Source organism: Castor canadensis, chromosome 1 (assembly GCF_047511655.1).
Source record: "Castor canadensis chromosome 1, mCasCan1.hap1v2, whole genome shotgun sequence".
In the NCBI taxonomy this organism is placed as follows: domain Eukaryota; kingdom Metazoa; phylum Chordata; class Mammalia; order Rodentia; family Castoridae; genus Castor; species Castor canadensis.
The window spans coordinates 27,245,428-27,257,899 of NC_133386.1; the positions used below are offsets into that span (position 1 = coordinate 27,245,428).

The 12,472-nt window shown below is 37.0% G+C and overlaps 1 protein-coding gene across 2 annotated transcripts in view; it reads right to left on the reverse strand.

Annotated features, from left to right (window-relative positions):
* Positions 1-12,265, reverse strand: part of Pex7 (peroxisomal biogenesis factor 7) — a 63,228-nt gene extending 50,963 nt beyond the window's left edge. Inside the window, exons 1-3 of one of the 2 annotated variants that reach the window (XM_020180398.2) lie at positions 12,039-12,265; positions 10,312-10,369; positions 9,035-9,185 (exon numbers count right to left, since the gene is read on the reverse strand). In XM_020180398.2, the coding sequence (XP_020035987.2) occupies positions 9,035-9,185; positions 10,312-10,369; positions 12,039-12,153 (324 nt within the window). In that variant the 5' untranslated portion in view covers positions 12,154-12,265. The remainder of the gene's footprint in view (positions 1-9,034; positions 9,186-10,311; positions 10,370-12,038) is intronic. The other variant, XM_020180399.2, reaches the window with a different exon arrangement.
* Positions 12,266-12,472: the final 207 nt, after the last annotated feature.

Here is a 12,472-nt window from a genome sequence, read left to right on the forward strand (position 1 = left end):
AAACAGGTAGATGAATTGTGGTTGGAAGCTGGCCTGGGCAAAAGTGAGAGATCATATCTGAAAACAAACAAAAAGCAAGAGGACTGGGTAGAGTCCTTGTTAGCATGTGTGAGTCCCTTAATTCAATCCCCAGTATGACAATAATAATAATAATAATAATAATAATGGTATTTGTAAATGCAGATTAATGTCATTCTCCTATATAAAGTCTTTCAACATTTCATAGCTCCCGCAGTTCATCACCCTCACTCAGTGTTACATGAGGTTTTTTTAGGGTACAGCTCAAAAAGAGTGCTTACCACGAAGCCAGTACCCCAAACAAACAAAAACAATGTGCAATTCATTCATGTTGATTCATACTTGATCAAGGTCAAAATTATACAAAACTACAGGACTACATATATTTACATATGTTGTAAAACTAAAATACGTATGTGTTTAATATAATTAAAATAGTATAACTACATATATATGTAGTAAAACTAAAAAGAAAAGCAAAGAAAATATAAATACACAATTGAGGATATGATTGCTCCTGGAAAGAAGACAAAAAGGAAGAAAATGATTAGATAGAACAGATGTGCTGTTTTATGAAATCTGAACTTCATCAAAACCAGTTCTAGAAGACATTTTATTACTGAAACCAATTCCCAAAGAGCACGTTTTTAATCTACTGTACAGTAGTACCCTTTTACAAAGTTGATCTATTTAATTAAAAGCCGTAAAATAAAAACTATGTTCCCAATTTTCATATTTACTTGTATCATGCAAAAAGGGACACTAATGTTTAATTACTGAGTGATCAGAAAGGGCTACATATTTCTTTTAATGTGAAGCTTTAAATTTTTATTATGGAGATTTTAAAATATGTATAAAATTACAGAGAATAGTACAACAAACCCCAGGCACCATTACACACTTTCTGTATCTATAAACATTTGCCCATCTTCTTTCATCTGTCACGTTATCGGCCAATTGACTGACTGCTAGAGAATTTTAACATCGCATCATTTCACTCCTAAGTACTTCATCAGATTAAGACTTTTTTACATTAACTAAAGGTCACTTTCACCCCTAACAAGGCTAACAATGGACCCCTAATATCATCTAATACTTACCATCCATTCATATTTTCTTGATTATCACAAAAACATCTTTTTTACAATTGTTTTATTTGTATCGATAGCTAAATAAGAATTACATTTTACATTTAGCTGTTATGCCTCCTAAATCCCTTCTAATCCAGAACAACCCTTCTCCCCTTTTCACCCCTTGCCTTTTCTATCCCCATTCCCATGACATACATTTGTTGAAGAAACAAAGTTACTCATCCTGTAGAACATCCTACATTCTGGATGTGCCTAATGGTTTCCTCATGGTGGTATTTAACTTCTTCCTCTACCCTTCCTATTTCCTTTAAATTTGAAACTAGATCTGGAGGCTTAATCAGATTCAGTTCAAATTTTTTAGCTTCCTATTATATTAGCAGACATATAATTTCTGATTGACCCACTTTTAGTTATCCTTGATTGTTCAGAGAATGTTTCCATCTTAAATTAATGGTTTTAGCATCCACAGATGACCCTCACCAAGAATCATTATTTCATTAGGGGCTACTAAATGGTGATTTTTCTGTTATTCCTTCTACATATGTTAGGTAGGATTCTGTTATTAAGAATTTTTTAATTCACTTTTTGTTTACTCCACAATAAAATTTTATACAGAAAAGGCAAGGTAAGTGTTTTGTTTCCTTCCCTTAATTTGTTAATTTTCACAGTAGTGAGCTGATTATCCTATTAATCTTTAATGATTATCAGTTTTTTTCTAATTACAATTTCATGTAAGGAGTGAATATATATGTAGATATACACACCTATATATTAGTGTATGTCTGTGTGCATGTGTACATGTGTAGTGCTTCCATTCACTGCTATCATTCTTCATGCCCTTCAAATTGTCCCATCTTTGGCCAATGAGAACATCTTCAAGTTGTCTCTTCTAAGCTGTGGGCATGAATCCAATGTCCTCTCATAGCTTTCTTGCTTTCTCTCAGAAGATTCATCTTGTATACTTCCCACCTAGTCCTAGAATAAATGATTTCTCTAAAGACAACTGCTCCTTTAGAAGGAAATAGTATTTAGAAGCTATAACCTAGATACCAAGGATTAAGCACTGGTACAGAGTTGTCATTACTTCTGTCTTTACAGTACAAAGACCTAGGAAATGTGAAATGTGGAACTTGTTTAGACACAGAAAAAGAAATAATGAGTTTATATGGGCCATTCCAATTTAGAGATTAAGTGCTTCTACTTACCTACTTTATTCTCTTAGAAACTTTATTCATTAGAAACTTTTACATGATTATTGTTAAGTTTTACCCTACTATATATATAATATATATTATATATATATATAAAAGAGTTTTAAATGAATGCAGTTCAAATTTGCTTTCTAATTCTTTGCTTACCAGAACCATCCCACTAGGGGTGTACAATTACAATACTGTATTTTTAAGATCACTGAAGTAATTATTTTCAATACCCAGTTATGGTACCATTTCACGTGTCACTTTATCAGTTTCTGATTGTTTTCACTGTTAAGCACTGCTTTTTACTTTCTGATTTAAATTGTGATTTCTAACTCTGTAAAATATTTCAATGGCCCTAAGTAAAGAAATCTTAGTTCCATGTTTGTCCTCATTCTTCTGCTTTCTTCCTGTCTCTTCTCAAAGGTAACCCTTAAAGCTAACCATTTTTATTAGTTTTTGTATTGTCTTTGCATTATTTCTTTTTGAAATTTATGTATCTGTATATATAAACCACATATTTAGAACAAATATAAACAATGTGTCTGTATTCCTGTTTTTTAAAAAACATTTTATTAGTATATGATCCTGTCTTACATAAAACATAAATATATGCAGACATATTTAAATAGTTCTATCAATTAATCCACTTCATATGAACTTGCAACAAAACTAAAAATAATTGCTAGTTTCATATTTAAAATTATCAACACACCTATAATCCCAGCAGTGAGGAGGCTGAGGCAGGAGCCTCCAAAGTTCAAGGCCAGCCTGGGCTGCATAGCAAGTTCAAAACCAGCCCCCTATCCTCAGGATAGTGGCACCCTATCCTCAGAGTAAGAAAAAAAAAAATTGCATAATTTTCCTACATAGGTTTCCTAATGGATTCTAAAACAGGAGACACAGGGTTGTGATTCCTGCCTGTGGTTCACTCACTAGCTTGTTTGGAGACAGGCATAATGTTGACACCTACACCAAGTGTATGAGAGAGATGACAAATATAGTAGCAGCAATCATGCATGAAAGTCATCTACTTGAAACCACATTCTATTAGTTTTCACCTATTTAAAACTATTGTTCTCTTCTTTAAAAAATTTTAGAATAATGATTTTTCAAGATAAGTTTTTTTAATTTACATTTTGACTGTTATAATCCCAAAATATTAGACAACATACATATTGAGGTCATTAAAACTAAATGCCTGTGAGGTTAAAGCAGTGGCTTTCAAACACTACACATGGGAATCTTTCAGTAATCCCTTTCCCCAACCCCCAGACATTGTGACCTGGGCATGAAGATGTGTTAAAGCACCCCAAGCAATGCTTACTGTGCACCAAAGTTTGAAAAACACTCAGTTAAAACAAGAATTTGCACATCTTTCTTATTTTAAGTACTAAAATTTCAAGTGTGTGAATTATAGTCTACCATCTGACAGTTAACATTTGAAGAAGTAGATTATGTGGAAAATGGACAACACGTATCCATGTATCACCTGTCTTCTGCCTAGGGTGTGGCCCCAAATTTATACGATCCATTTTTCTCTTGTATTTCCAAAGCATAAACTTCAACTCTCTGGCCACACACTGGAGGCCCATCAGGAAATGATCCTTACGCACCTTCCATACCTCATCTCACACTAATCCACCATACATACTCTGTGCTTCAGTCACACTGTAACTGTAAGCCCTTTCACAGATCCTAATCTAGGCAGAGGCTCATCTCCATCAGACAAGATCTTCCCTTTGGGCTTTCTAGCAAACTATTAGCTGCCCATTCAGCTCAAATAGCACCTCTTTTGTGACAGTCCAGTTGCTCTGTGTACTTTCTACACATTTCAACACTGACCATATTATTTCCAATGGTTTGCTGCCATGGTTCAGAACTACTACTAGAGATGAGTATGTAAGTCTTATTCATGCCTGCACTTTAATGACTAACATATGCCTGGCACACAATATGTACTGCTAGTATAGGCAGGTTCAGCTCTTTTAATATAAATTCAATTTTTAAAATAGTAAACAATGCCAAAAAATGAATGCTTTTAAAGTTTAACAACTGAAAAGTGGAGACAGATATTATATGCTGTTGGCAGTAAAATCCAAAAAGGGAGAATTAACCCAACTGGTACCTAACAAAAAACCTTTTTTCTCTATAATCACAAAAACTTTAAACTGCTATTTTAAATGGTAATAAAATCTGACTGTAGTAACCTACTCTAAATGGCTGAGTGTATCTAAATATGCAAAAGGAAACAGATGATGTCCATTTGCTTCCTCTAATTATTGCAATTGTTTTAAAAAGAAAAAAAGGGAGTGAGGCTATAGTTTAATGATCTAGTGCTTACCCAGCACGCACCAGGTCCTGGGAAAGAAAGGAGAGAAAGAGCCAGAGGAAAGGGAGGGAGGGAGGGAGGAAAGGAGGGAGAAAAAGAGAAAGAAAGAGAAAAAGAGAAAGAAACAAAAAGAGAAAGATGAAAGAGGAAAAAAATTCCCTTTAGTTGTGCAGTTCTAAGCGTAATTACATATCTAAAGGGACCACGCTGGTATTAAATGAATGAATGAGTTATTCTATATTAATATTTTTATTGGCACTCATCATTATACACTTCTCAGCTTCTACCATTATCAAAGGGAAAATAATTAATTCATTTTTAAAGTAAATACTAAACCATATGGCATATTAGTACCACAAAATGTACAAAATACATTTTCTCTACAACAGGATACTAAGAATTGCATGCTTAGTTCAAAAATTAATTTTTATAAGAAATGTTCAAAACTTTAATGGACTACAAAACTTATTTTAAAAATTCCAACAAACTGATAAGCCAACTATTCAAATTGTAATAAGAAAACTGAAAATGAGAAACTGAAATATTAAATCAATTCCACAGCATCTTTAAAGATACTTTAACTCATTCTTGACAGCAATGCTTTAAGTAGGGGAGTAGAGAAACAAAATTTTCAGCTCACCCTCTTGCTCCTCTCTACTCACATGTGACTAACCACAGCAAGAATCAGATTCTTCCCTGTTGTTTAACTGGGGATTGCTGAGCCCAGTACATCTCTTTGAGCTGAGCCCATGAAATGCCTCTGGCTTAGCCTGCTGCTGAAATTTGTAACAGGAATGCAAAAACAGAAAAATATTACAAAGTGAATGAGCATAGACAGTTTCTATTTTTCATCAGTGTGTTCAGAGAAGCTTTATCATAAAATATGGAACAAGAAGCATGGGCTATTTTCTCCTGTGAGAGAGACTAACACTGACCCTCGATAAAACCTACTATTATGCTCAGTTTGCAAATGAAGAAACAAAAAAAAAGAAAGGAAACTTATCCAAGTGCACACAGCACTAAGTTACTGTAAGACTCACACCCACGGTTGGCTAAAACCATAATGTTCATCCTTATTATATACTTTTTCTGGGAAAAAATGCCCATTGTTTATTGTTCTTTCATAGTGCAGCTTCTCTGAACACACTGGTGAAAATAAAGAAACTGAGTATCTCATTCATTTGTTAACTTACTCAATAAATATTTGTTAACTCCTTAAACTCTCAATTGACCTGAAGCCCTTTTAAGTGTTCCTTAGTATCTGGTATATACAGTGGATTGAATCATCCCCCAGAAACTCACATGCTGAAGTACTAACCACCAATCTCATGCTAGTGGGAGGCATGGCCTTTGGGAGGTAATTAATTAAGTCATGAAGTGGAGTCTCATGCATGGGATTAGTGTCCTTATAAAGGGACTCCTTTCCACCATGCGATGATACAATGAGAAGACAACAACCTGCAGCCTGGAAAGTGCTCTCACCAGAACTTGGGCATGCAGGCACCCTGATCTTGGGACTTTCAGCTTCCAGAACTGTGACAAATTTCTGTTTATAAGGCACGCAGTTTATTGTACTTTGCTCTAGCAGCCCAAACTTTCTAAGAGAAGTCAGTATCAATAAATGAGGTACTGCTGTAATAAATGCCTGAAAAGGTAATCTTTATTATTTCACATAACCAAGCAAATTAATAAAATGTAATAATATTAACAGTATTCTAATTTTTTTTTTGCAGTGCTGCACATTGAACCCAGGGTCTTGCATATGCTAGGCAAGTGCTCTACTACTTTATATAAGCCCCCAGCCCTTTTGTTTTTCATTTGTTTTTGAGGCAGGTTCTCATTACTACCCTTTGCGTGGGCTGGCCTGGAACTTACAATCCTCCTGCCTTTGCTTCCTGAATAGCTGGGATTTGAGATGTGCACCACCATGTCTGGCTAATAATCTAATTGTTAAAGACACTTTTAATTGAGTTTTTTATTACACCAACAGACAACTGATATAAATGCTTATCAGAAATTGCATTTGAAAAGAAAATGAAGGACAATCTAGAATAGTAATCTGCAGAACAGATATAGAATAAAGTATGTCTTCAACTTAAAAAAACAGTTTCATAATTATAGAATATAAACCTGGTTTAACAACAGCAGTTCAAGTAATAAAAGATATAGGTACTTAGTAGTGAACTCAAAGTAACCCAGCCCTATAACAAGGCTGAGGAAAATGCATGACCATTTCAGAGAATACCAAAACTAGAGATTATGGTGGCAGTCTTATATAGCTCAGCACTGATAATCACATTTGTGGAATAGATTAAGTATACTACATTAAAAGAGACACTGAAAAACAGGAGAACATCAAAGGATGGTTACCAGGAGAGTGAAGATGTAGAGACCACATCATCTGAGGCCAGACTGAAGAAATGCCAAATGCACAGTCTGAAAGAGGGCAGACTGAAAGGAACATGGTGACTATTTTCAAGGCTTCTCCAGCATAAGAAGGGTGTACTTAGTCTTATCATTTCTGAGAAAACCATGTGAAACAACAGTTGGTTGCTAAAGAAGGTAGGCTTGGACATAAGAAAAGCATTGGAGCAAAAAAGAAAAAATACCCCAAAAACCAATCTAATACATTGCTGAGCCATTAGAGGAATCTAAAAGTGAAGCAAGTTATCTCCTAAGATAGTGAAATTCCTATTCACTGAGATGAAGTAAAGACTGAGGGATACCCAACAGGGACACTGCAGAACAGTACTTCCCAGAGAGCATGTACACACCACTGGTTGTACAAGAAATTATTTTAAATTCACACATGCATTTATGTTAGTCACTGTGTATTTATTTTTACATACATTAAAAACAAATGTGCACACTAAACTAGCTATCATTCTTATGATTTCATGAGCATTTTTATTTTAGAATAAATGAACAATTTAAAGTTGACTTAAAGGAAAACATTAAACCAATATAATATAACTAGTTATATTATTTTATGATCTATTAGTTCCATCATAGAATTTAAAAATAAAACAATGAAATGCAGAAAGTTTTTTAAGAAAAAGAACTTCTAAGAGGACAAATATTTTAAAAGAAAAGAAAAACATTATGACTGGATATGGTGGCACATACCTGTAATCCTAGCACTTGGGAGGATGGGGCAGGAAGATCTCAAGTTCTAAAGAAGCCTGGGTTACATAGTCTGAGGCCTGAGCTACACAGCAAGACTCTGGCTCAAAAAATACAAACAAAATGAATATATACAAATTAAGTCATTTGTAGTTCAACTGGTATAACACAGCAGAAATCATGAAGATTCCAAAAAATGTCTGAATCTTGGACACATTGCTCTGTGGGAATCTGTTCAATGAATAGCCTAAAACTAAAGTTCCTCCTTTGCCAAAGTTGTCTGATATGTAGTGATCCCTACATTTATTCAAACAGCCAACATGATTATAATAAGAGTAAAATTTTTCATTATATTTAGTACAAATCATAGAAATACTAATTTTTAATAGCTCTAACTATACCCAGAAACATTTTTGTCATTGGTTTGTTTGTTTTGCAGTGCTGGGGATTGAACCCATTCACATATGCTAGGCAAGTGCTCTACCATTGAGCTGCATCCCTAGCCCAATAGTTATAACTATAAAATGATAATTGGAACCCTCCATAGCTAGTCTTTTATCATAAAAGATTAACATTCTTACACATGATAAGTACTTATTGATGGCCTAGTATGAGACAGGTACTCTGGCAGATAAAAATTTGAAAGTAAATTTGCAAGTTTTCATTGGAAAGATCTATTGCTACCTTGAGGAAAAATTTAAAATATTTAAGGTAAGATGCCAAAAGAGAAAGTCTTCCTTATCATGTTCCTTTAAAATATGTATGTATTTTGGTATAACTAAAGCCCCAATTATTTCCTATGCTACACATACACACATAAAAATTAGACACACAAACCAGATGTAGATTTAAGTTTTCTATGGCACACTGACTCATGTTTAGTATTTGCTGCTGTTGCTCAAATATATTCTGAAAATGCTCAGGAATTTTGCTGAAGCCTAAGGACAATCCCATGGTATCTTTGTGCAAAGCCTGACCCCCGCTCCTGCCTTAAAGCTTGCATGGCAGGCATCTTCCCAAGTCATAATGAAAGCCATGGGCCTCTATGGAGGAAATGGTGCCACCTTCCACTACTGGAGGCACATTCATTGCCTGACAAGAAGCCTGACCTTTTCTTTTCTTTCCCAGCTCCTTAAGCTATCTATGCATGAATAATAACTGTAAGTGACATCTAATATGTATAAGAAACATTAAAGTTTAAACGTATCCATCTGCAAAGAGATTTCAACTAAAGTCTAAGAAAGAAAAACAGTCCCGAGAGATTCCCTTCCTACCTCCTGAGAGTGTTCTTTATAGACCTGTAGTGGTCCTGTGGCTTTGGCTGTGTCCCAGAGCTGCAATGAGCCATCACCACTACAGGTGACAAGGACATGTTCGTTGTTCTCACTCCAGGTCACGTCAAACAAACCATCGTTCCAGTCAAAGCTACACCAGAATAATTAAAAAGAAGAAGAAAGAGGAGGAAGTGGTGGAAGAGGAGAAGAATAAGAATTATATAAACAGCTGAACAATAAGAACAAAAAAGAATGAATAATCACAATTTTACAGTTATGGGGTCCTTTTCTTAGTTTATCATATATTTTAACACACATTATTCCATGTGGTCTTCACAATTGTGGGATATAAGTAAAGAATCAGAAATAATCAGAAAGCTGAAAGAATAGACCACGTAATACACAAAGAAAACTGCAATACTGGATTAAAATTGGATTTCCCAGGCAGGGCATGTGGCTCACACCTATAATCCCAGCTACTTGGGAGTTATAGATAGGAGGATCTCTGAGGCCCACTGGACAAAAAAACACAATACCTTACCTGGAAAAAAAAAAAAAAAACTAAACCAAAAAGGCCTAGCAAGCAAGTCCTTGAGTTCAATCCCCAATATGGCTAAAAAAATTTTTTTTTAAACTGGGTTTCCCAACTACCAATATGAAGTTATTTACATGAGGGCCTGCTGTCATACCTGTGACACTGCCTTCTGTGACCAGCACTTGAAAATACTAATTTAGAACAGAAATTTTAAACTTCCCCATAAATGTATCACCTGAGCTATATAACACTCATGCACTTCACCCGAGCTGTGAACATGTAGTTATTTTCTGACAGAATTTCCTTTCTTTGCTGTACCTTTGACTAATTCTGATAGAATTATTAATTAATTAATTATTAAGTCCAACAGTCACATAGGAAAAACAGGCACGGAAACAAAAGAGGAGAGGCTTGACAATCCACAAGGGGAGTAATTAGCTCCTGTCTGAGGAAAGAAAGACAGGCCATGTGCACTGTACACTAACTAGTTCACCATAAGTTTGAATTTTATCATTTAAAGTGAACACTAAAAAAACAAGCTTGAGAAGAAATGTGACATAATCACAACTTTATGTCAGAAATCATTTCTATACTATGTAAATGCTAAAGTTCCTTTTGTATTGAAAATTAAAACATCTTATTGAGCAGAAGATCTTATTGAGCAAAAAGATCTTAAACTAATTCTATTAAAGCTTTATAACAACAGAGAATATATTTAAGTTTAATATTAGAGCCACCTTACCTTCTAAAAATCCCAAGCCCTGATTCGTTTTGATCCAATATTAGCAGGGTTCCACAACCTAAAGAAAAGAAAAAAACAAAACAAAACACTAAGGTCATGCTGTTGAAGCTGCCAAGAGAACAGCCAAGACTGAAGAAGTTATGTGCCTCACTTTACTACCACAAATTTCCCAAGTTATTGGGACCACAGATACAAAAGGCTTAGAATTTCATATTGTGCTTTGATCATTAAATATTCAACTTACCATCTCGACCCTCTAGAATCCAGACCCAGCTCTACAAGGGAAGAAACACCTGAGGACCTACTCTGAGCTTGCCAGGTGCCAGGCACAAAAACCTTCCAAGTTGGTGTTATCACCCCTCCTAAGAGGCTCCTCAGGCTTACGGATATCCTCAGGCTGTGATCCTTCTACTAAACCGCCCTGCCTTGGCAGTAAGTGAAAAATATATGGAATACAGGAATTTAAAATGAAATGTAGAAGAGGAAATACCACACACTTGGCAACAAAATGTTAAAAACAGTATTAGTATTACTCATCTACCAGCAATAAATGATTTTGCTGAAGGACTAATGTATTTTAAAAGTTACATTTACAAGATGGGGAGGGAGGAGAGAACTCTTCTGTTTAAACATGACTGATTTTTAAAAAGACAACTCCTTTTAAGGAGATTTTGCAAAAGATTTAAAGTAGTATATTACAGGCTCATTAGTGTTCAACCTAACTGGTGGGCAAGCATTGTAAACCTGAAGGTGCAAGGGCTAAGAGCTACTAAAGAAAATATAAGGAAGGAGGTACCTCCCTGTGAGTTGTAGAAACCACATGTTTTCTATTATAGGACTAAACAAATATTATGGATTGCTTACATTAACAGTTTGCTACATATCCTTCCAGTGAGTAAACAGCCAGGGCATGAACTAGTCAGTAATTGCAAAAAATAAAATAGAAGCAACATTGAAGCCAAGTATGGTGGGTTTTCTTTCTTTTTTCTTTGTTAAACCCAGTAAATGGTTATTTAAAGTTGGTTTTAAAATACCAACTTTTTAGCCAGATTTGGTGGTATGCACCTATAAATCTGTAATCCCAGCTTCTAGGGAGGAAGATGGAGAATTCGAGGCCAGCCCAGGCAAAATTAGTAAGACCATGGCTCAAACAACAAAACACAAACAACAGGGCTGGGGGGACCCTGGCTCAAGTGGCAGAGGGCTTGCCTGAGTTCAGTCCCCAGGACTGAGAAATAACAAGCTATTAAACAAAGCACACTGATAATGGATCTTTGTCTCTCCACCTAGTCCACAGCTGAACAGAGCTTGAGCCTCTAACTGCTTGCAAATTTATGCATTCTGCGGGAGACAACAAAAGGTGAAGACACAACTTGCTACCCCTAACTTTTTTTTTAACAGAGTAGCCCAGGCTGGCCGCGAACTCATGATTCCCCTGCCTGAGTCCTCCGGGCGCTGGGAAGTACGTCCTCCTCAAGGGCTGACTGTGGGAGCCTGTGAACAGGAGGCAGCACTGGGGTGACCCACGATGTCCGGCAATCCCTGGCAGTCGGACCGCCACCCGCACAGGGCGTGCACCGCGTGGGCGTCGTCAGGGGGCTGTGGGGACCACACGGAGCCCCTGGCTTAGCCCGCGGGGAGAGCGGAGCGGCCGCTCCCTCTGCTGCCCCCTGGCGGCGGCGCCTCCCCACGAGCCCCAGCCCCGGCGGCGCGGCGCCCGGGCTCACCCGCTATGCCGTAGTGCTGCGCCGCGGCGCAGGCCAGGCGGCCCGCCAGGTACGGGGAGAACTCCGCGGCGTAGCCGTGGCGGCCCGGAACGCGCAGCGTCCGCGCCGCATTCATCCAGCCCACCGCCTTCGGCCTCGCCGCCCGGGAGGCCAGGTAGTCCCCAGGAGGAGGACGGTGGCGACTCACTGACAGAAGTTAGAAGTCCCGGAAGAGCAGGCGGAAGTGAGAAGGGCTGGGCTTTGAATCCTACGTTCCGATTGGTCGGCAGTGGAAAGGGCGGTGACTCCAAGGGAGACCATCTTTGTTTTGGGCAAAGCGAAATTCTGATTTGCGTTGGAGGAAAAGTTGCAATGCTAACTGGAGAGTGATTCAGGTTGGTTTTTTGTAGTTGCATCTCACTGCGAGGCTATCTGAGTTCTCTTTTATTAATCAT